The following is a 24,884-nucleotide window of genomic DNA, read 5'->3' as shown; positions in this document are numbered from 1 at the left end:
TAATGTTTATTTTCAGTGCTCAATTTTTCATTCACTCTTAGTGTTGTTGACATCTGAGAGAACCACATTTACACCCTTAATACCAGGAGGAAAGTAATACTGAAACAAACTACTGTACAGTAGATAGTATTCAGCAACATTTATAGCAAATAGCTCCACTGTGGCTAAGGAATCGCTTTCTACAAAACATTGTGGATGTTCTTGTGCACTTGATATTTCAGTACATGCACTGCAAAATACCAAGTGACTCATGTGAAATGAGCAAACATTAATCTGTGAACATCAGTGTTAAAATGTGATATTACCCTTTCAGACTTAGAAGTAAAAGTTGTTTAACTTTTGAATGCATTATAATTGACTTTATTTTCTTGTTACCCTTACATTTTGAGGGACTTTTTGAAAGTGGAGGGGAGAGAGGGCATTTCAATTTGGATTAAAGAAAATTTGGTAATTATTGAAATACAATTACGAAAAAACTAGACTGAAGACATAAGGACATTTTCATTGAAAAACCTTATGGCCCATACCATCTCTCCTGTAGATATGCTGCTGTATATATTTTATGTGAAACACATCTATTGCCTTTCTCTGGTAGAAAGGGGTATCAGTTTGCTGATCATTTAAGGGTGAAGTCTGAATAGTGTAACTTGTATCTCTTGGCCTATCCATAAACATTGGAAACATGCTAATAGGCACAGTGTAAGAGAATATATTTAGGTGGTATTTGGTAGGAAAGGGAAGGGTTGCTATTAGCCATGTGAGGATGAATTTAAGAAGGAACAACTTAAGCTGAATATTAGAGAAAAATCCCTGACAATGAGGACTCTGGCCTGCAGGGTAAGGGGAACCCCATTTGATTGGGACGCTAAAAACTAGACTGGATCATATACTAAAGCTAACAATATTTCATTGACAGACACAAACTTGATGAGGGATTATGCTGATCTCTTCGATCACTTTTGTTCTACTTTAGCATATGTGGGAATTTTACAAGGGGGACCCAAATGGATGTGGCTCAGCTGTAGCTACCCTAACATACACCTTAAAGTGCCAAAAACAGAGCATGGCAGGCTGAATCATAACAGCAAGGTCACTTGGGAAACAAACTTTTGCTTGCATCTTTCCAATCCTGTGCTGGCTAAAGATGATGCTGGTTAGGCATAACAAAGCACCAGCCAACTGAGGTTATTTATAAAAGATTCTTCCAACTCTTGTGAACACCTGAAACACATTGAGGCTAAAGATCAGTTGAAAAACGCAATGATCAAATATGTATTTGATTCTGTCCTAATTCAGTTAATGCTGGGCATATATGGAATCTAGTAGCTCTTGTTTTTAAAATATGAATGAATCTCATGTGTTGAGGTTGTCCTGTAATAGTAAAGGTTCTTGAACATTGGAGGTCAGGTTTGTGATAAAGTGAGGTTAATTTTAATTTCTGAGCACGACATTTAACTGGATTGTCTGGATTTGCTTTACATTAATAATATAGAAATGATTGCTCCTCCCCTGCCTGAATAAATTTAATTTATTCATTGTTTTGAATGAAAGATCTTTCTTGTCTTTAATGGCAGTCTTAATAGACAATTATGGAGACAGTTCCTGATTTACACAAGTGATTATAACCCAGTGGCAGTTCTTACTTCAGAAATTCATAAAACTCCAATTCACTGAATTCTGCCGACTAACAAGAAACAAACCTTTATTGCATGTAGTAAATTAGTGGGTCTCATTATGTATTTGTATTTGCACTAATTCCCATGATTTTGTTTTTAAATGTAGATACTGCCACTTAGTGGCTGATCTAAATTTGGTGTTTGGTGTGGTTAAGTATAATGGGTATAACTCAGCATCAGCGGTGTGATTGAACAATATACTTCGATTTTAGCAATTTAAAATCCAGAACAAAGGGAAAGTGGGTTAATTTGAATATATTCTGTAATATTATACTGTAATATCTCTCCTGTATTTTGTATACTGTTTACATATTCTCTCCTATTTCAGAAAAGTAGTTGATAAGATTATAGTCTGGCACTTTGCATTAGGTTTGACTTGAGTATGGTAGAGTGGTGTGTAATTTATAGCTACTCCAACTGTAAAAGAGATGAGGAGAGTAATACAAAGTACGCTGTTCAGCAATGGGGGTGGTATTTACCAGCCATAAATGTAGTTTATCAAACCCATGCTGCTAGTTTTAATCTTTTCTAGTGGTTAAACATTATTCTCCCTTCATATTATTGTGAATTTAAAATTACTATTTTTTTTTTTTTTAAACTATATATCGGGGTAAGCTAACTACAGCCCGCAGGCTGGACTCAGGCTGTCAGGGCTATGGATCCGGCCGCAGGATTGCCAGCCCTGAGCCGCTCCCGGAAGCGGCCGGCACTGCGGCTGCCCTCACCTGCAGGCACCGCCCCGCACAGCTCCCATTGGCCGGGAACAGGGAACTGCGGACAATGGGAGCTTCGGGGGAAGTACCCGCAGGCAAGGGCAGCATGTGGAGCCCTCTGCCCCCCTCCCCCACCTGAGCCACAGGGACGTGGTGCAGGCCGCTTCCGGGAGCGGCGCGGGGCCCGGGCAGGCAGGGAGCCTACCTTAGCCATGCTGCACACCACTGCCACCCCAGAGCCGCTCAAGGTAAGTGGTACGGGGCTGGAGTCCGCACCCCGAACCTCTCCAGCCCCCCAAGCCCCTGCCCTGAGCCACCTCCTGCCCCCAACCTCCTGCCCTGAGGCCCCTCCTGCACACCGCACCCCTCCCACAGCCCCACTTCCTCCTGCACCCCAACCCCCTGCCCTGAGCCCCCTGCTGCACCTCATCCCCCTGCCCCAGCCCTATATTCATGGCCCTCCTTGCAATTTCCTCACCCAGATGTGGCCCTCGGACCAAAAAGTTTGCCCACCCCTGCTATATATTATTGTGCATCTATAAAAACAGAGCGATGGTGTAACAATTGATTGCAGAGAAGTAGTGGCTTTATAGCTATAATGTACTATGTATTATTGTGCATCTATAAAAAGGGAGAGCGCTCCTAATACAATTATTACAGAGAAGTAGTGGCTATATATCTATAATTATGTTTTAAATTTATAGAGCACTTACCTCAAGGTAGGAGCTGTACAAAAATATAAATACAACAAATCAAAACTCTGAAAACTAACACAGTGCTACAAAGAAACTGCCCAGGCCAGGTTATACATCAAAGCAGAAGTAACCCAAGATTATCTGTGTTGTTTCTCTCCTCCCTCAGAAAGGAATTAAATAGAATTATACTATTCCTAGTGCTTGTAACTTGGCCTTTAGATTATTCTATTACTTAAATTGACATCTTCCTAAGGATTAGAATGCCCTATAAAACATGACAAGCTTGTGTATAAGTGGTTCACACTTCATAATTTTTGCATGTACAGAATTATTCCCTTTCAAAAATGGCAAAATTGTCAATTTATTGACATTTCCTCTTAAATGCCTGAAGTAAATTGTTGTCAAAGTATTCTAAAGAAGGAGTAATTCAAAATAATGGTTCAGGAGGGTATCGTTTTAACGTGAAATGTGCCTGATTTCTCACTTTTCTGTTCCCTTTAGTTTATGGGTTATTTTATTTTATTTTTTTCGTCATTCCTACCTTTGGCCGATTTAGTTGGCTGTCACAGGCCAGATACATGTGCAGCATACAGAAGATGAGTGAGCCCACACAGAGTTCCCCACCCTGCCTTGGTCTAAACAGTTGCAGTTGCTGTATTCAAATGAGCCCAAGAGGTGCTGCTTTGATAAACCCAAAAGGTGGAGAATGTCATCCCAGGCAAGAAGACATGAGCCAGGTTAAACCCTCCCAAATCCTCTCACTGATTGTCTGGTCACAATGTTTAAGTTTCTCCGTTCTCCGTGATTGTGCAGTCTGCACAGTCCTTCCTGTATGCATAGCTTCTCGGGTCTACCTGAGCTTTCCATGGAGCGAGGCAGCCTCATGCTACACTTTTGCCCTAAGACAGCAATTTTTCAGTCTGTGAATGATAAGGTGGTGGTTTCTGGCAGGTAAGTTTTTCTTTAGTTATCTCTTCTCTCCTGCCTCTTTTCTCCAACCCTTCTTAGAAAACAAGAAGCTATCTCTTCTCTGCTTCTCTTACGTTGACTTGTCCCCTTTTCTTCCTTCTCTGTCACTCAGCTGTTTTCTTCCAGTTTTCCACTTCATGTCGGTGGCTTCCTCCAAAGTAGTGTGTCCTCACTTCACTTCCTGATTTTCTATCTTTTCACTCTTGTTCTCTCAGCCAGGACTAAACATACTTTTGAGCCCAAGTGCCTAAACATCAAGAGGCATGCGATTAGGAATATATATTGCATTTGAGGTAATTGGAAGAGTGGGAAAATGGGAGGAGATAAAAGGAGAAAAGAGAAGCATCAGCAATAGCCTGAAGAAGAGAATGAGCATATAAAAGTACTATATTGGTTTTACATTTCATTCATTTGTGGTTTTCAGTGGACACAACACCTATTTTAAGCTATTACTTCTATAAACCATTTTCCTATTTCTCTTGCTGTCTCACTCCTTTCTGTATTGCTCTCCCTCAGATGCCTTCACTGAAAACATGGAGAAAATGACCTTACGTTTTGGAAAAGACTGCTAGTACTCCATCCAATGCAGGGTTTCACTCAAGATTTTAGAAAATGGCTTTGGGGCAAGCCATCACAATGTTTCAAGGTGTAGGGAAATTTTTACGTGGTTGAAATTTTAGATAATTGAACTATTTGTTTCCTTCTAGTATTTTAACCTAAGTTAAAGGTGAGGAAAGCTTTCAGGGAAGTCAAGGTACTTCAGTTACTGTGGTAAAGTCAGCATCATTAAAGTTTTTTGGAGTATTCTTGCTCCAGCACAAAAGATGTTTAATTGTCCTAAGCCACAACTGGCCCATAGAATGTGATTTATTTGAGCAGACCTTTTGTAATAACTTTAATTTCCAATACTGTTTGAAACAGGTGAAAATAATATTAATACTACTTAGATGTTTTTGGAGATACCCACACAATACTTCTGTGCAAAATTAAGTTATTTTTTTGTAGATTACAATTAGCAGTTTGTTTCTCAGTTGGTGGAAGCACCACAATAAGAATAATGTATCTGCCTGAGTTGAGGTGAAGGATATGTTTAAAAACATTATCTACTATCTCAATCATTATTGCTTGCACATGCCTTGATCCTGCTACAAATACAGCCCAATGGAATTCTGCATGGACATGGTTTGCCTGTGCAGAACAGTTATAACCCAGGACACCAGTCCTCTAAAGGACCCAATCAAACTTCCATTTAAATCAATGGATAGATTCCCGTTGACTTCATCATGAAATTAATTGAATTCTAAATGTATTAGGTAGAATACTAGTCCCTAACCCATCTGTAAAGTGCTCTTGCCCTCTCACTGTAGAAATGAGTGTCTTATAGGGCAAAGTATGTAAGAGCTGGGGATAAAGCGTTGTCAGTTGAGGAAATCTGGCTATGGAGTGAACTTGCAAAGGACATTCGGTAAATCTAGTATCGGACTATCTTCAGGAAACACTATTAAATTCTTTTTGAAGGGTTTGAAAAATCTTTTACGCTGTAGCAAGAATGATACCCACAATATAGATACCCCCATCTAGTCAAAAATACCCCTCTCCCCCCAAATAAACCAAACCCTTCCTCCTATACGGTCCCACCCAAGTAAAAGCTTTTAGTTTTTTCCACTGGAGAGTGAGGAGATAGACTCCTTAAAGTCCACTGAGTACTTGGCTATTGCTCTGACTTTCAATAAAGACATTCGGATACTATGGTGATGAGAGCCAGCATAAAACCCTACAATCATAATTATCTAATATTTTGACTTGTTCAGTTATAGTTAGGGGGTTTGATTAATCTCAGTTAACTCACGCAATTAACTCAAAATTAATTGCAGTTTTATTCGCACTGTTAAACAATAGAATACCAAATGAAATGTATTAAATATTTTAATGTTTTTCTACATTTTCAGATATATTCATTTTGATTACAACACAGAATACAGTGTACAGTGCTCACTTTATATTTTTTATTAAATTCACCTCATACAAGTACTCTAGTACAATCTCTTTATCGTGAAAGTGCAACTTACAAATGTAGATTTTTTTTTTTTTTTTGGTTAAATAACTGCATTCAAAAATGTAAAACTTCAGAGCCCACAAGTCCATTCAGTGCTACTTCTTATGCAGACAGTTGCTAAGACAAACAAGTTTATTTACATTTATGGGAGATAGTACTGCCCACTTGTTATTTACAATGTCACCAGAAAGTGAGAACAGGCATTCACGTGGGACTTTTGTAGCCGGCATTGCAAGGTATTTATGTGCTATATATGCTAAACATTTGTATGGCCATTCATGCTTCGGCCACCATTCCAGAGGACATTTTTCCAAGCTGATGATGCTCGTTTAAAAAAATGTGTTAATTTTTTGACTGAACTCCTTGGGGGAGAATTGTATGTCTCCGGCTCTGTTTTACCCACATTCTGCCATATATTTCATGTTATAGTAGTCTCGGATGATGTCTCAGCACATGTTGTTCATTTTAAGAACACTTCTGCTGCAGATTTGACAAAACGCAAAGAAGGTACCAATGTGAGATTTCTAAAGCTAGCAATGGCATTTGACCCAAGTTTTAAGAATCTGAAGTGCCTTCCAAAATCTGAGCAGGATGAGGTGTGGAGCATGCTTTTAGAAGTCTTAAAAGAGTAACACACTGGTGCAGAAACTACAGAATCCGAACCACCAAAAAAGAAAATCAACCTTCTGCTGGTGGCATCTGACTCAGAGGATGAAAATGAATATGCCTCGATCTGCACTGCTTTGGATTGTTATTGAGCAGAACCCATCAGAAACATGAACGTATGTCCTCCAAAATGGTGGTTGAAGCATGAAGGGACATACGAATGTTAGCACATCTGGCATGTAAATATTTTGCATTGCCGGCTACAATAGTGCCATGCGAAAACCAGTTCTCACTTTTAGGTGACGTGAACAAGAACCGGGCAGCATTATCTCCTGCAAACGTAAACAAACTTATTTGTCTGAGCGATTGGCTGAACAACAAATAGGACTGAATGGACTTGTAGGCTCTAAAGTTTTACATTATTTTATTTTTGAATGCAGTTACTTTTTGTACATAATTCTACGTTTGTAAGTTCAACTTTCATGATAGAGGTTGCACTACAGTACTTGTGTTCAGTGAATTGAAAAATACTATTTCTTTTGTTTTTTACAGTGCAAATATTTGTAATAAAAAATAAATATAAAATGAGCACTGTATACTTTGTATTTTGTGTTATAATTGAAATCAATATATTTAATATATTTGGAGTGTGGGAGGGGGCTCAGGACTGGGGCAGAGGGTTGCGGTGTGTGTGGGGGTGTTGAGGGCTCTGACTGGGTGTGCGGGCTCTGAGATGGGGCTGGGGATTAGGGAGTTGGGATGCAGGAGGGGGCTCAGGGCTGGGCCAGATGGTTGCGGTGCGAGGGCCGGGGCGGGAGGTGCTTTGGCTGCGGGTACAGGCTCTGGGGTGGAGCCGGGATGAGGGGTTTGGGGCACAGGTTGCCCTGGAACTGTGGCAGGGAGAGAGGATTCCCCCCAGCCCTCTCTCACCGCAGTAGCCCAGGGCTGGGGGACAGGCATCTCTTTCCCCCCCAGTCATGGCAGCTCTGGGGCTGGGGCCAGGGAGAGAGGCACCTCTCCCCTCTGCATGCCTGCGTGGCCTCTAATAGCCTGCTGCGTGGCCACGCAGCTTAGGGGAAACTTAGGCTGCAGTTCTATACAGACAATTTCCTTCAGTATTCTGCTTTATTTTAATTCCTACCTTGTGAACCCAAGATATGAAAAATCTTGTAATGTTTTAAAATAATTTGTCTACTCTATTAAAGATTAATTGCCTCTTTCTGCTTCAGTTTTATTTTCAGAGAAAACAGAAGCATGCAGCCAATAAATATTCTGTAAGGCTGGTCACTTTTCCCAGAACTTTTTATGGAGGAGGGACTTGCCATTTATGAAATTGGTGAACTTTATTATTGATCTCAGCAGAGCAACTTGATTTTTTTGGAGAACATTATAAAATTATTTACGTTCCTGAAATGTGGAATGTATTTTATAATTCTAGAAAAATAAAAAGGTAAAAGCACAAGTATATACAGAAGAATGCTGTGTGAGAAAAATAGATATGCTAATGATTCCAGCATGATGAAGAGTTAACACACTCGCCTTCAAATGTGTGTGGGCAATCAGTTAACATAAGTAGTTTGTGATAAAATTAGCAGTAAAAACAGGTGGCCTGTTGGGTAGTAGTAAAACCCGATGGTCGTGTTTGACCAGCTACTCTCTAATTATATTTCCCTATACTTGTAATTTTCCTTTTGCAAGTTGAGTAATTTTATCCATTACTAAACTGTTAAGTAGTTAAGGAAACAGCTCATTTTAATCTTATTGTTAACAGTAAGATACGTAATCTTTTGTGCACTGGAAGCAATGCTCTAAAATTTCATAAGGACTTTTCTATCTGAAAAATCTGGCCACAAATAAGTTGTGAAGGTCAGAATCCAAGAAGACTCCAGCTCTCCTATGTGCACTGTTTTCTGTCGTAAAGTCCATAGTCAGAGGCTGGAATCTGGATCAGTTTGTAGTACTTGACTAATTAATGTGAATGAAAAATCAAACCCTAAAATGATATGGTTCTATTTTTTATTTGTTTTGAAATTTCATTTTTTAAGACTGATTGCATACCTTGTAATGCATTATAGTCATCTATCAGGCTACTGCTAGATGGCACTAGTGTGTAAAGCAGTGCTGTGTCTGGGTATTTGTGTATGTGAGATTGTATTTTCTAATAATCAGACATTTTCTAAATTTTAAAAATACCCCAAGCTTCTTATGGTAAAAACTGAAGGAGTGTCTTCAGGCTAATGAACAGTTTCAAGAAATGCTGGGCATGTAGAGGAGTGTGTTTGGAAATGTATTCTGACAGTTCTGTTGGAGCAAAACATCTTTAACTTTTGTCACATTTAAAACATTAACAAACTTAAACTCCTACAGTAGGAGCCCTCTTTTAAAGGATTGCCTCAACAGCCTTTTTATTTCTAATAAACACCCAATTTAAAGTCTCAGGCCTGACTCTTAAAATACTGTTTCCCCCCTCCCTGAGATATAGCCAATTTATGTGTGTGTGGGGTGGTTGTTGTTTTGTTGTTGTTGTTTTTTTAATTTCAAATGCAGTTAATAGTGGTGGGATACAAAGCTTTGAAATGATTTTTTTCATTCATTCTAGGAGTACTTTTGTCAAAATTATATACCTCTTCTGTGATGGAGATGCCCCCCTTTCCCATTTCAATTCAAGAATATTCTTTAATGCTTTATCTTTTGACTACTTAATTTCAGGGAAGTGCAGGTCTTCAAAAATGAAAACAGGATTTTTATTTTCACACTTAAAAAGAATCTCAAGATAGTGAAGCCAATGAAACTCTGAAAGAGATGCACCACAGATGTTTCACAGAGAACAGTTCAGATTCTAGTTCATTACAATAATTAGTTATCTATTGTATATAGCATAGACAGCTGAATTACCACTTAACATTCCTTAATAACAGTGCTTAACTTTGGATAGTAAAGATAAATTTTGAATAGCTAGAAATGTATCCTGACAAAACAATAAATGAGCCCTGAGTCAAAGCAGATAGTTAAATGTGTGTGGATATGTAATATAGTATAATACAAGTGTTTGCTTGAATTACATTACAGAGAGTTTAAATTTTAGCAGACCTGTGTATCTGTGGAGAGAAGATATGCAACAATAAATATTTCTAAGCAAACTGAGCTGTAAAAAGTAATCAAACACAAGTTTGATGGATCCCTATTGATTTTTAGATTGGAACAAAGTTCAAAGCCATATAGTCTAGTGCAGTCTGGTCTCCAATCTTTTTACGCACAAGATCACTTTTTGAACTTAAGATCAACCCAGGATCTACCTGGCCCCTTCCCCGAGGCTCACTCTATTCCCCCCTCTTTCCATTGCTTGCTCTCCCCCACTCTCACTCACTTTCACTAGGCTGGGGCAAGGGGTTGGGGTGCGGAAGGAGGTGCAGGCTCTGCGCTAGGGCCGAGGGGTTCGGAGTGTGGGAGGGGGCTCTGGGCTGAGCCTGGGGCAGGGGGTTGGGGTGCAGGAGTGAGGGGTGCAAGCTCTGGGAAGGAGTTTAGGTACAGTGTGACCATATGACCCCTGCACCCAATCTCATAGAATCCACTGGACATTTCATGAGTTTTACTTTTTATTAGTGTCATTTGTGGTTTATAGATCCAAAATCCTTTCAGGATCGTTGCAAGTCAGTGTAGCATTCTCAACTGTGGGGTGTGCATGGCTGAGCCTGGGGGAGGGGGTTGGGGTGCAGGAGTGAGGGGTGCAAGCCCTGGGAGGGAGTTTGGGTGCAGGAGGGGGCTCCAGGCTTGTGCAGAGTGTTGGGGTGCAGGAGAGGATGAGAGCTGTAGGCTCTGAAAGGGAGTTTGGGTGCAGGAGCGGGCTCTGGGCTGATGCAGGGGATTGGGATGCGGGAGGAGGTGAGGGCTCTGGGAGGGAGTTTGCATGCAGGAGGGGGCTCTGGGCTGGGCCAGTGGGGTTGTGGTGTGGGACAGGATGCGGGGTATGGGTGGGAGTTCTGGCATGAGTCCTTCAGATGTGTTTAAAGGTAGGGTTACCATATTTAAACATTAAAAAAAGAGGACCCTCCACGGGGCTCTGACCCTACCCCTTCCCCGCCCCAACTCCCCCCTCCCCTGAGCGCCCTGCATTCCCCCTCCTCCCTCCCAACCACGCAAAACAGCTGCCTGAGCACTACCGGCTTCACAGTTTGCCGGGCGCAGCCTCCAGACCCTGCGCACCCGACCAGGCGCTTCCCCAACGCAGCCGGAGCCCGGGAGGGGAAGCGCCCGGCCGGGGGCGCAGGGTCTGGAGGTCTGGGGGCTGCCCGGCAAACCGTGAAGCCTGTAGCGCTCGGGCAGCTCGGCTCTTCAGCTACCCAAAGCTGAGGTGTCTGGGGGGAGCAGCAGCAGCAGCCGCCGTCGCCGCGGGGGAATCCGCCTGCAGCTCGCAGCCTGCTGGAGCTGCTCTAAGGTAAGCAGGGGACTGGGGCAGGGATGCCGGCAAAACAAAGCTGGGAGTATTTTCCCGGACATGTTCGGGTTTTTGGCAGTTCCTCCCAGACGGGGATTTGAGGACCAAAAAGCCGGACATGTCTGGGAAAATCCGGACGAATGGTAACCCTATTAAAGGGGAGGGCTGGGATTCTTCTGAAAGTTGTCATTTCCAGACACATGCAGGGAACCTTAAATAGCCACAGGGGTAGGGTTGTAGTGCACTGATGACTAGCAGAGATCAGAGTACAAAGTTAAACACTGAATCAGCAGATTCAAGGTGGGTTTTCTCAATGGCAGGAGCTTACTGGAGGTTTTAGCAGCATTATATAAATGCCTCCTTGCATGATGCTGAAGTTACTACTATTACTATTCTTAGTATTACTAATAATATTCTTGACTGATCAAAAGTGCCCTCATCGTACAGGTGACTTAGACCCAGGACTACAATGCACTATAAGGAACGTAATTTTAAATTGTCTAAAAAGTTATTTATTCACTGCATATTTAAGCTAGTTTGGAGGACTTCAGCTTTTTGAGAAGACAACAAAAGTTTCATTTCCATATGAGCTGCAAGCTTTGTGGGTTAAACTGGCAGGGTGGATGCAGTCTCCAGGATTAGATGAAAGCTGTGTACTTACTGATTATTTATTTATTTATTTATTTTGCCTATTTCTCTGCCTTTTTTCTTACAAAATATAATGTTTATACTCAATGTTAAATTCTAATGATAAATATTGGAAATTTCGTAACATGAAAATAAGATGCAAACATAAGAATATGAATGGATAAATAGAATGAACAACAGGATTCTAAAAATCTTCAGCTGGGGTTTGGGTGCAGACGGGGATGCAAGGTGCAGGCTCCAGCTGGGAGGCGTTTACCACAGACGGCTCCCGATCAGCGGCGCAGAGGGCTCAGGCAGGCTGCCGTGGCCCCATGCCGCTCCCAGAAGCAGCTGGCTGCTGGCACATCTCTGCCTGCGGCCCCTGGGGAGAGCGGGTATCTCTGCGCTGCCTGTGCCTGCAAGCGTTGCCCCCATTGCTTACGTTGCCTGGGAACCAATCAATGGGAGCTACATGGGTGGGCCACAGAGATGTCAGCAGCCAGCCACTTCTGGGAGCAGCATGGGGCCACAGCAGGCAGGGAGCCTGCCTGAGCCCCCTGCACCACCGGACTTCTAGCCCCAGAGATCACAATCGACTGGCCAAGGCTCCAGGATCGACCAGTCGATTGCAATCAATGAGTTGGTGACCACTGGTCTAGTGAATAGAGCACTGTACTGGGAATCAGCAAACCTGGATTCTATTCTTATCTTTATCACTAACCTCCTATGTGACCCTGAGCAAGTCATTTCACTTCCCTATACCTCTGTTATAGGAGTTCAGAGTAGATAATTACAATGGCCCTTTCCTGACTTTGTTTGAAATGATTAAAAACAGCAATATTCTTGACTTGCCACTTGTAATATACATTTAGAGCTTTGTGAACTTGACGGTTCCAAACATTAGTGTGCCTATAGTATTAATTTATTTATAGTTTCAATCCAGCCCTTTAAAACAGTAAGTGAAAGTTTAGATGTTGTTTTTGTTGGTTCGTTTCTCTTAGAACATGGACGCTGTGTGGCACACCAGAATACCTTGCACCAGAAGTGATACAGAGTAAAGGTCATGGAAGAGCCGTGGACTGGTGGGCTCTAGGAATTTTGATATTTGAGATGCTGTCGGGGTAAGTGTTTCTCTGGTGATACTAAGTACATAACATTCACTCTATTTCAGTATTCCGAATAACAAGTTTGAAATATTTTGGGTATATGTTAAGTCTATTACTAATTAGATTATCTTATCTTACTGTGAAGAAAAGAATTAAGAGCCTATGAGAGAGACTGCAAGGATGTACCCAATTAAGAATGCAAAATAATTTAGCCATACAACTCCCAGTAACCTGACTGGAGATTCTGAAGCAAAATCCCAGTTTACAGTTGAAAATATTCTGCTCAAAATTCTGCAATTCTATATTCTCCCATCATGGAGTTCAGTTTGAACCTCCATAAAGTATTTATTTAATAATCAATTATACTTTTCTCAAAGGTTGAGTGAACTGCAAACTAGCACTGTAACTTGTCTGTTTGGCAATTCTTTGAAGAGAAGTGAGCAAGCTTCATAAAGGGTAACTCACCTGATTTACAGTTCAAGAATTAAGAAAAAATATTTATATATTTAAACACATTTCTCTTTTTCCTTAAAAAAAAAAAAAAAAAAAAAGCGGTATGATCAAACTTCATTATTTTCTATCCTCTCACTCTAACTTATATTTCAGTTGGAGGCTTAGGTTTTTTTTTACAGAAGTTTAGATTTTGTGCATGGACTGTTCTTGTGCAGAGAGAGGCTACTAGTTTGCTCTAAAGAGCCTGGTATAACTTTAAGGCTGAGACTTTAACAACTATATCAAAAACCTCTCCTATCTTATGGAAGTTGGAACATGGCAATTGGAAAACAGATTCTGCATTATTTCATTTTGTGCACTCTGTTATGATGCTTTATTTCTTTGGATAAAAAGTTTATTACTAGTACAGTAAATTCCAAAAAGGTGCAGGAGGAGGAGGAGAGGGGTAAAAAAGCAAAAGCTATCTAGGGATTCTTTCTTGAGTTCATATGCTTATAAACTTTATTTCCAGCAATATTTTGGGATTCACTAGATGGCAGTGTTCTCAGAAAACAAACTTAAAATCTTTGCCACTAAAGAAAGATTTCTTGACATTACAAAATGTTTTTAAAAACTATACCTTTCTTTGCATGTGCACTGCATGTCTGCTGAAAGTGTACTGGAATAAAAAAAGAGGACTGATGGAATTTTATCACTAATGCTGCCATACAGCAGTATACAAGGGTATCTCTTTGGGCCGCACATGTGTCTTGTGCCTCTTTGTGCTCCTGTACAAGGGTATGAAGAGTAGAATGGCTATAACCCTCCCTCATTTCCCATTTACTGCCTGTGGCAGCAAGACAGAACCCACCGAGTATCTGACCTACCACTCGCTTCCGAGGCTTTAAACAGGTTGTTTTTCAACTTTTTAGGAGACAGAATCTTATCTTATACTTCCATTCCAAAGATGTCCTCCTCCAGCCCTCCCCCCCCCCATGAAAAAAATTGAAGAAAATCCAAACTAAGACATTGGTCTAGGACCCTCCTATATACAACCTGGTATAGTAGGGCAAGGCACGTCACACCAACTGCCGTGTCTTCATGGTGGAATCTAAAACGTCAGGATTCAAACCCTGCCTATCCTTCAAGAACAGACGTAGGTGATACCTCTTCTGCCTAATGTCAAGTATTGGTTATTTAACAAGTTAGATGTGTCGATCTGTAGTCATGTCATCAGAATGTTGCCAAATGAAAATTTTCTTTTAATGAAGGGATATTGGCATGAATTATGGGTTGTTTTTATAGTATAGCTCTACATGATTCTGGGGCTTACCTAAATAGACAGGGCAGTAAGTTATCTACCGTTCTTTTTTCCTACAGCTGTCAGCACTTGGATTTGTTATCTTTTTTTTTTTATGGGGAGGAGGGGCAGATGCTTCTATTGTACCTTTTTAGTGACAAAATCCATATTTAATCCTCTGAGATTGATTTCAGTGCCATCCCATGGATCAGTCAACGTAGAGAGTGGTTTACAACTGTCTTTCTACAAAAATTTTCAGCACCACAACACGCCTATGATTAAGGCTAATATTTTGTCATGGATATTTTTAGTAAGTCAGGGACAGCTTCTTTGAGTTTTTCTTTATTGCCCATGACCTGTCCATGACTTTTACTAAAAATATCCATGATGAAATGGTGATTTAAAGTGGACTTGGAATTTTCATCTGAAATCAGTGTGATTTGTAGTCGTTTTAATACCTTCTGGGACTTAACTTCAGATTTGTGAAGCGGTTATGCAGAAAGTTCTGACTCCTGCACATAGTGGAACACAGAAGCCATGAGAAGTCATAATGAAGCAGGGTCAGGCAGTCCCCAGGAAATTTGACCTACCCCTTATGTGACTTTGAAGTTTAAGACTGAAACACTGAATTTGACATGGTATTCCATAGGGAGGCAGTGAGGAGAGTACTCCAGGGGATGTACTTTTGTCAGCCTTCGTTCCTAAGCAGACAGTACTACTGTGTTCTAAGTCAACTGTCGCTTTTTTTTTTTTTTTTTAAAAGATTGGCAGCTTCATTAATAGTTAGAGAATTATTACAGTGGTCAAGCCTGGAGATCACAAAGATGTGAATCACCATAACAAAGTCTGAACATGACAGAAGGGACACAGCCTGCTTGTCAGCTGTAGATGGAAAAGGGTGCCTACCATGTCTGTGGCTGTTGGGGGTATCCAGAAGCAATGAGAACTCCAGGTGAACAGTGATCTGCAGTGGGTTCAAATTCTAGCCAGGCCTACACTGTGAAGGGACATGGTCAACATTAATTAAAAAAAAAAATCTGGATTTTTTTTTTATCTATTATTGTGACAGGTCACAGGTAGATTACAGTAGCTGAAAAGAATAGAGATTTTTTTTCATTTTATACATTTGATACCTCATCAATTTCACTGATTTTTCTTATGTTTGTATGAGTCTTTAACACAGCAACAGGGGAGAGAAACTTAAAAATGAAGGGTGGAGATGTTTGTAAAATTACAAATTTGATGGACACTCAGGGGCAGGTGGGATTTCTGCATCTTTTTTTTTAATGACTAATTTCAAGTTGGTGTGGTATCCCATTTAACTTTGCTGTCTGTGCTCCTTTAAACTTATTAGGGACATTCATCAGATAACTATAATGTTGCCTTTTTTGTTTTGCAGTTCTTTTTTTAAAGGCTAACAAGCTTTTCAAGGAAAACATGCTAACCTTCTTAAAAGTTGCTGAATGTCCTATCATATGTTGCTTAGTCTTTCTTTTGTTTTCTTTTACTAGTTCCACTTGGGTGCTATCAGATTTTCCTTTCATGCAGAATATGGTTGCATGTAATAGTCCCCATGTCAATAGCCCTGAGATGTCAGTATTCTCAAGAATAGATGAAGAACTCCGCCTCTGGGAATATATTTGATATGTAGGAGTTGAATAAAAGTGGATATATATAGTCACAAACAAAATCCCTGCTCCACTGCTAGTCATAGGGATTATTCACGTCAGTAGGGGAAAGTCTGATTAGAGTAGTATCCTATAAAATGAACACAATATAGTGGAGTGCTTTCTAACCATAACTGAACATTTAGCATTTTATAAATAGGACCAGTCTTCCAAGATGCTGCCATTTTGGTTTTTCTCTGAGATTAATGTTAAAGGTCAAAGCTGTGTTAAGCAATTAAGTCTTTGGAAGAGAAAACAAATGTATACTCCAACAATAGTGTACTGCTTATAAAATGTGTCTGCAATTGTCAACAGTAGAGAATTATTGAAGCACAAACTTGCATTCCAATATCATTATCATTTTACTGAATGGAATCCAGATGTCAGCATTGCTTTCTGCTCCAGAAGCTCTCTAAGCAACTGATAGAGTACATATCTGTCCTAGGTAGCAGTTACAATTAGATTTGAATGGAATACTTTTGCAGAAAGAAATTGCATTTTTAATTTGGGGCAGTGTAATAACTTGTACTGATGGTTAGACTCATTCATTCCCTATCACATTTCTCAATGTCTCACCTGGGCTTTTCCATGGGAGAGAATCCAATCATTTAAAAAAAATGTTTTTGAGAGAAATAAGATGGAAGGAACTTCCATCAAAAAAATCTTCTTGCATAAAATTCATTTTTTGTAATGCATGCACCAAGTCAAAAATAGGATTATGAATCTTAATCATAAATACAACATTGAAAGTTTAGAGATTAGTATCATTTGGATGAATAAAAATATTACACAGATGCAACACAATTCTATACGCTGTCCTAAATAAGAAACGGCATCCATTCAATCTCTCTGCTATATAAGGGGGAATAAACTGAGCACATCCAAAATTTGATACCCTCTCTTGCTACCTTGTTCTTTCTTGTAGTTGTCTGAGATAGGAATTTAGGCCCAGATTTTTAAAGATATTTAGGCACATTTTTAAAAGACAGTTTGGCACTTTGAAGCCTAAATCCCACTGACATCTGGACACTGAAGTACTTAAATTACTTTTGAAAATGAGACTTAGGTTCCTAAATCAATGAGTATAGCTGAGCCTAAATACCTTTACAAATCTGGGCCTTAGACTTCAGAAAAACTTGTGATTGTATGTTCTGAAGTTTCCTGGACAACTAGCTCCACTATTTCATGGTGAGATCATCCAAACAAGGTGTATTGTTACTTTTCCTTTTATGGGGAAAAAAAAAGTTCCACCCTCTTGTCTGTTCTTACCAAAAATATTTTAGTTATTTTCTTTGGTGAAGGTATGGCCGTTTTTTTTTCTTGGACACTCAAACAGCATCTAGGGAAACTCTGAACTTGGTTGTTGCCTGTGACTGTGGTTTGGTAACTACAGTGTATGAGGAATGTTAATCCAGTTACTGTACTTGTTACATGAAGTTACAATCTGGTATATTGAAACAATTGTCCAGTTAGTATCTACCTGACATACAGTAATTATGGAACAAGAGACTAAATTAAAAAAAAAACAAAAACACAAGGCTTCAGAAAAAAAAGTCATGTAGGAGGAAAATGTTTATTGTTCTGGCACTAAGGTCTTGTCTAGACTACCAGTGTTTGCAAAGTATTAGCACCTAATGTACACATTTAAAAAAAGGAGCTAAGCGTGTTAACACAATAGGGATGAAACTAAGGCTATGTCTTCACTACCCGCCGATCCGGCGGGTAGCAATCGGTCTATCGGGGATCGACTTACCGCGTCTAGTGAAGACGCGATAAAATCGATCCCTGATGGCTCTACCGTCGACTCCAGAAATCCACCGCGGCAAGAGGTGGTAGCGGAGTCGACGGCGGCGCGGCAGCGGTCGACTTGCCACCGTCCTCACAGCCAGGTAAGTCGACCTAAAATACGCCACTTCAGCTACGCTATTCACGTAGCTGAAGTTGCGTATCTTAGGTCGACCCCCCGCTGTAGTGTAGACCTAGCCTAACTTTTAAAGGTGTTAGAACCTAATGTAGATAGGATTTAACATGGTTTTATTCAGCACTTCTTTAAAACATTTTAGCTAATACATTAAAAACACCAGCCTTCTTCCTAGTCTACACAAGGCATTATGCTACTAAAGACTCGATGAAAAGTAAAAAACAGTGGTGGTGTTTTTCCCCCCTACAGCCTTGACACCAGTGAAGATGAGGAGCTGCAACCCTTTTCAATTTTAGAAGCATAAGGATTGCTAACAGTGACACCACATTCCATGTATGGGTGGTGGCTGTAAGAGCAGTAGTTACACAGTAGCTTCTTTTGATTAAAAAAAGATTCCCCTGGGTAACTTTTAGGAAGGTGGATGTCCAGAATTCCAGGAAATGTATGGAGTCCAGAATTCAATTTATTAAACCTACTGAAGTGATATATTTCCACAGTGATACATGTATCCTTTCTGGTGAGCAAATAGGTCAGCCTATAGAAAGAGAAGCCCAAGAGAGGATACAAATTCTTAGTTGTTGCAAGAGGTGCAGCAAAAAAAAAAAAAAAAGAGAGAGAGGCAACTGGCTCCTTATTTTTATATTGTCTTTTAAAGGTAAGGAACTATACAGTTTCTTAATTCTGGAATTGGCAGCCAAGGTGAAGGGAAAGTCAGTAGTGTTCAGACTAGAAGGGAAGAACTGGTTTTGGTGAGTGCTCTCAAATTTCACCAATAGGGAAGAAGCCAAAGCACAGACTTTCTAAGGGAAATCTTCCCTCACTATATGTGATTGACCTTTCTGTTGTAATATTAAAAATAGTTCTCAGTATTTAAATTTTCATATATTCTGAATATTTTCTGTACATTCTATGTTTTGCAGAATAGCTATCTTAATGGGTTACAGAGGTGTGGTTAACCCTGACTTCAATACGCAATGCCTCGGTGCATACAGAATAACTATGTACCTAACAATCTGGTCAGCAGATAAATTACTTTAACATAATACCATTATACATTTTTGCAGATAACTAAAGAAAGCTGTGTTTTGGTTGTTTAATTCAAATAGGTTTCCTCCATTTTTTGATGACAACCCATTTGGTATATATCAGAAGATTCTTGCTGGCAAAATAGATTTCCCCAGACATTTGGATTTGTATGTGAAGTAAGTATACTGGCTTTCATCACTGAAATGTTTATTTTTAATGATCTCTTTAGCATAGTTTGAAAGGATCTGCGTAGGAGGATACCTTCTTGCCGTATTTTAAAACGCTTGGTTGCAAAATATTTTGGACTAAATTTAGTCCTGAAATCAAAGTGAAAACATATTTAATATAATTTAAATGTGTCTCTCTCCCATCTCCTGTGAATGCCTCTTCAAGCACAAGGCTTCTCACGAGACCATTATTAAAGCTGTATCAGCAGATTTCCTGAGCATGCATCAGCTTATTCTATGTGCTTATGCTGACTGACCCTAGTATCCCGCACTTGTACAGTGGCTGCCCTCGAAATGCTGCTGCTGCTGCTACCAGTTTCCTGCCGTTTCTTCTTCTCGCCCATTGTGTTTTAATACAATCCTTCTCAACAAAGAGTACACATCTCCACATGTGCTGTCTGCAGTAATTTCTGGCTACGTGGCCAGAAGGTGAACAGTACGAAGTTGGTTTCTTTGTCATTGATAACTAGGCCATCGTGATGAAAAGCAATTAAACATAGGGTACTGTCAGCATCTGTTTGTATTTCTCAATCACACTGACTCGTAATCACTGACTTGTATCAGCCGGTAAATTCTGATGCCATGAAAGACATTCTAGTCACCGCACTCACCAAGTGTATCCAAGTTCCATTGTAAGTTGAGAAAGATGGTCACTAATGAGCAGTTAGGCTACTTTAGGTATCATACCCTTTGAATACTCTCTTTTCCTGGTTCTCCTCCTACTTCTTTAGGTATTTTGGTAGTGTCTTTCTTGATGGGTAATCTTCCTCCCCACCTTCGGGGGAGAGGGGGTCGCACATGGCTCTGTTCTTCACCCCTCAGTTCTTTCCTTTTACATCTTTTTGGATGAGCTCATCTAGTGTTTCTTTATACTGTTGACTCACCAATCTATCACTTCACTCCTAACCTGTTTCCCACTATCCAATTCTGTATTTCATCCTACCTCTTTGACATCTCTTCCTTGACTTCTCACCATCAACTTAAACAGAACTCCCTATTTTTTTTACTATGAACTCAACCCCTATTCTTTCATTTTTGACACATCCCTTCCTCTCCCTCCCCCCCCCATCCAGGTTGTGCCCAAATAATTCTTTCTCCACAACATTTCCATAATGTCTAGCCATTAAAGACTCTTGACAAGGCTTTGATCTGTCACCTTTGATACTGCAGCCTCTTTTTATCTTTCCCACTTGATGCCCATACCATTCCCTATAATCCTTAGAGAAAACAGCTGCTTTTGTAGACTGTTGAACTGACTATGCCACACCACTTTCTCCTCTTCCACTGTTTCAAGTTCAAGTTTCTTGTTACTGCCAGTAAGGCCCTGCATAACTCTCTGCCTTTTCTACTTCTAACCTAGTCTTTTTTCCACATCACTCTTCACTCTGCCTCTGATGTCATCCTTGTTGCCAGTTTATCTGACTTTCCTGCAACAGTCTGTGCTTTATTCCTTCCCATCCCCTACATGTGAAATGCCTTTCCTGAACTTTCATGCCCTGACCCATTATCCTTTTCTAGTTCAAATCTGTATTCAAGAACCACTTCTGACACAAATTACAAGAATTTAGCCATCTAATAATCCCTTGGTTTGAAGGTATTTGTCTGTAGCTGTCCCCTGCCCACCCTGTTCCCCATTGAAAAATAGAACTACTAATAGGTGTGTCAGCCACCTCCCTGACCACTCTGTTTTGAAAAGTGTGTGGTGTGTGGTTTTGGGTAAACTCTTCAGGGCGAAGATGTCATCTCTTGTGTTTTGGAAATGCATAACAAGGGGGTGCCATTGCAGTCTAAATAATTATTATTGAGCAGGTCTGATCTAGGATGTCGGCACCTACTTGAATTCAACACTATATGTAATGAACTGTTAGAACACTTGACTTTTTAATCCTGTATATAAAGTAGGACATTAAGGAAGCACTACACTGTTTCTTGATGCAGATATTAATTTGGATACTCCTTCTCTTTGAATGCAACGTACATTCACAGCTTCAGTGACAACTCAACATCATTGAGTCAGTTCCTGTCTCAGCTGTGTATTTTCTGCATTTCCAAGGCTTGTTTGAGGAGCCGTCAAAAGAAGAGCTCTACAACTTACTCTGCTAAGAGTCATCAATTAAATAACACAATGCTGATTTAAATGACACAGTAAGCAACTACACAAACTTGTTTCTAACCCAGTGGGATCTAGCAATAGATCTGGCCCTTCATTTCTAATTTGAATTACTTTTCACTCTTCTATTTGAAAGGGTGTCTATTTGTTTAGAACAGTAATGGTTAGATTTCTCCTCCTCCCTCACCCATCCTTAAGTGTCCTCTGGGATGCCCTGGGAGGAGAAGAAATTCCTTCAGGAATGACTACAAATGACTGAATCACAGGACTGAATCTAAATCCAGCCATTTACTGGCTGAAATGTTTATGGGAGATTAGGAAATCTCCTTCCAATGTCACATTTGTATTCCCGTATAGCTGGCAGCTGAGTGGGGTTTTTTCCACTGAGTTTCAGAAATATTTGCTCTGCCATATATGACAGTTTTCAAGCTGTTTAGCAAATTTATTATTCAGTTCACCATTTTCAATATGCCCCAAACTAAGATTTCTAGGTTTCTCAAAGGAAAAAAACTATATTTATTTGCTGGGTTAGATAAATATGGATCTGATTTTTTTCACAATCTTTCTCTGAGGAATTCCTGTTTTGAGGTCCCTTCGTACAAGGAAGATTGCAGTAGCACCTCTTTCTTCTTTAGGCTGCAAAACAGCGAAGATGGCTAAGGTGTAGGTTTTGTCTTAGACATTGATTATTGTGGAACATACAAAACTGTTACTTTGCTTTCATTGAAGAGGATAAGTTATAGATAATTAAGAATATAGCCATTGAGAGAACATGTAATTCACTGTAGAAATTTGTTGCTGATTTCTCTGTAATACCTGTGTATATCCAGGGTAATTTCACTGCCTTAGGGCTCCAGTGTAGACATGCCCTAAGTCAACCTATGTTAGGTCGACTTACAGCCACCGCAGTAATTACTACCCACCTTCTGTTGGTAGTGCACGTGCTCACCAGGAGCGCTTCCACTGTCTGAGGTGCTGAGCCCTCCATGCCGCTCCCTGCTGGGAGCACAGCTCCCTTCCGCCTCACCCCCAGCTTTTGGTGCCCCGCTACTGGCTGGGAGTGGGGGGCAGCCTTCTGAGCTCCTCACCTCCCAAAGAGAAGAAGCTCCGGGCAGCAGCCTGGCTGGGAGCAGTTACCTAGGGACAGCCGGATTTTAGATGCCTGGCTTTCTTGTCCATTTCACAGCTCCAGCACAGAGTCGTGAAATTAAGACAGCCAACAGAAGATGTAAGACGGCATCTCCTTAACTACGCCAACATAAGCCATGCACCTCTCATGGAGGTGGAATAGTTATGTTGGTTTAGTAGGGCACTTATATTGGCAGGACAAGGTTGTAGTTAGGTCAACGTAAGATGATTTGTGTAGACCATTTGTGAAGTGGGTTGTAGCCCACGAAAGCTTATGCTCTAATAAATTTGTTAGTCTCTAAGGTGCCACAAGTACTCCTGTTATTTTTGCGGATACAGACTAACACGGCTGCTACTCTGAAACTTGTGTAGACCAGGCCTTAATGGAGTTATTCTGGATTTACACTGGAATAACAAAACAAAATGTGATCCTTGATTTTGTTGTTAACATAGTACTTACAAATGTATTTACATAATACTTTTGATTTTTCTAAGTGTTGTCTCAGCTTTTAAAAAGTTGAATTTAGCTTTATGCAAAGCTCATAAAACAACATTAGTCTCAAAGTATACATTTCATTTTCTACAGAGGACTTCTGAATGCAAGCTAGTCCCCACTATATTTTAAACAGAGAACTTGCTGTTCCACATTTTCTCTATTTTTAACTGAGGTAGAATTCAATATATTCTTGGCTAAAACCGAACGATTGAAAAATATAACTTTTTTAATTTGCTATAAGGTCTAGTCTAAAACCACGCTCTGAAGGAAGTTCAGTTTTGACTTGAGATTTGGAATGCCTAACAAAATGCAAAGGGGAAGGTTAGACATTTCAGGCAAGAAACTTGTATCCCAAATCTTTTCTTAAGAAACTACACTCTATAGAGAGATTCACCTCTGTTCCTCTGAGACAGGTTACCTGTTTTCATATCAGTCTTGAACCCTTTGAATGTAAGACGTTCTGAAATAGGGAAAACGTGAATTGTTAAAACACACACAATGTTTATGCTGGTAAAATAAAAGTGCTTCAGTGGTCTGTAGTATGCATATCCTAATGAAATAAAACAATGACAAATGTTTCCTCTGTTACAGGGACCTTATTAAGAAGCTTCTAGTGGTTGACAGGACAAGGCGATTGGGAAATATGAAGGTTAGTGTTAAATATGTTTTTAAATGTACACGTGAATTTTGAGATCCACTTGTGCTTCTGTTGTGTTACTTAGTACTGAACATCTGAATTAGCATATGAAAAATATTAAGTTATGTTTTTGTGTTCTGAATGTTGGATGAATGCTGTAATTGATTTTTGTCTTAAACTTTACAAGAGTACCTCTGTTACATTTAATTGCGGTTACTGGTGTTGAATATATAATTGCACCATACTTTCAGTTTAATGTAAGCAAAAGAGAAAATATTAGTGAGAAAGAAGCGGGGGAGGTGTATGTATGTGATGAGGTGATCTACTGCAATGGGCTGCCATCTAGCACTTTGTCCAGATGCACTCCTTTCCTCTGCTTCCCTCTGAAATTCTATTTCCTTGGCCAGTTTTAATGATTTTCCCCCCCCATCCCCCACCTCCCCCCCCCGCGGAACAACCTCATCCTGCAACTGTATGTGTAAGCGTGCAAATGACTGAGTGTTAAAATATTTTCAAGCTGTTTTGTTTTAATGTTACTAAAATTTGGAAAATTACTACAACTATTACATGTTAAAAAGATGTTTTCTTTGCAGGCGAAGGTACCAAATACTAAATTGGCTTCATTTGGAAAGTGTTTTTTGTTTTGTTTTGTTTTTTCAGTTTAAATGGATTCTCCTGTAATGTTGTGGCACCCCCACAGTCAAAGGAAATGGTATCAGCATTCTTGTTACAGTGATAATTCACAAGCAGTAGATCCCAGATCCCCTACTTGTCACCATTCTGTTGTGGAATTAATGTAATACCATGTCCATAAGGAGGTAAATGTGCAGCTTTTCTGAAGAAGAGAGGTGTGTGTGTATGTTTATGTACACGTTGTACAGCATACCCTCTAAATATAGAACAACGATAGAAAATAACATCAAGGTGTGATCCTAATAATTTCATATCCTGTTTCGTGTTTAAGTGGAATAAAAATCAGATATTGAGATGTGAGCATCCTAGAAATTCCTGTAGATTTAAATGTGTACTGTCAGCTGCCCCCCTAGGTAACCAGCAA

General features: G+C 40.1%; 1 protein-coding gene across 1 annotated transcript in view; it reads left to right on the top strand.

The window, feature by feature from the left end:
* LOC113406331 (cAMP-dependent protein kinase catalytic subunit PRKX) overlaps positions 1-24,884 on the top strand; it is a gene marked incomplete at its 5' end in the record, with an annotated part of 60,790 nt that overhangs the window by 9,782 nt on the left and 26,124 nt on the right. The window contains 3 exons of the mRNA XM_026650537.1: positions 12,779-12,898; positions 19,310-19,405; positions 23,782-23,839. Of these exons, the coding sequence (XP_026506322.1) occupies positions 12,779-12,898; positions 19,310-19,405; positions 23,782-23,839 (274 nt within the window). The remainder of the gene's footprint in view (positions 1-12,778; positions 12,899-19,309; positions 19,406-23,781; positions 23,840-24,884) is intronic.

Source organism: Terrapene carolina, unplaced genomic scaffold (assembly GCF_002925995.2).
Source record: "Terrapene carolina triunguis isolate 2854851 unplaced genomic scaffold, T_m_triunguis-2.0 Scaffold25, whole genome shotgun sequence".
NCBI classification, from domain to species: Eukaryota; Metazoa; Chordata; order Testudines; family Emydidae; genus Terrapene; species Terrapene triunguis.
This window is presented reverse-complemented; position numbering and strand designations above follow the sequence as displayed.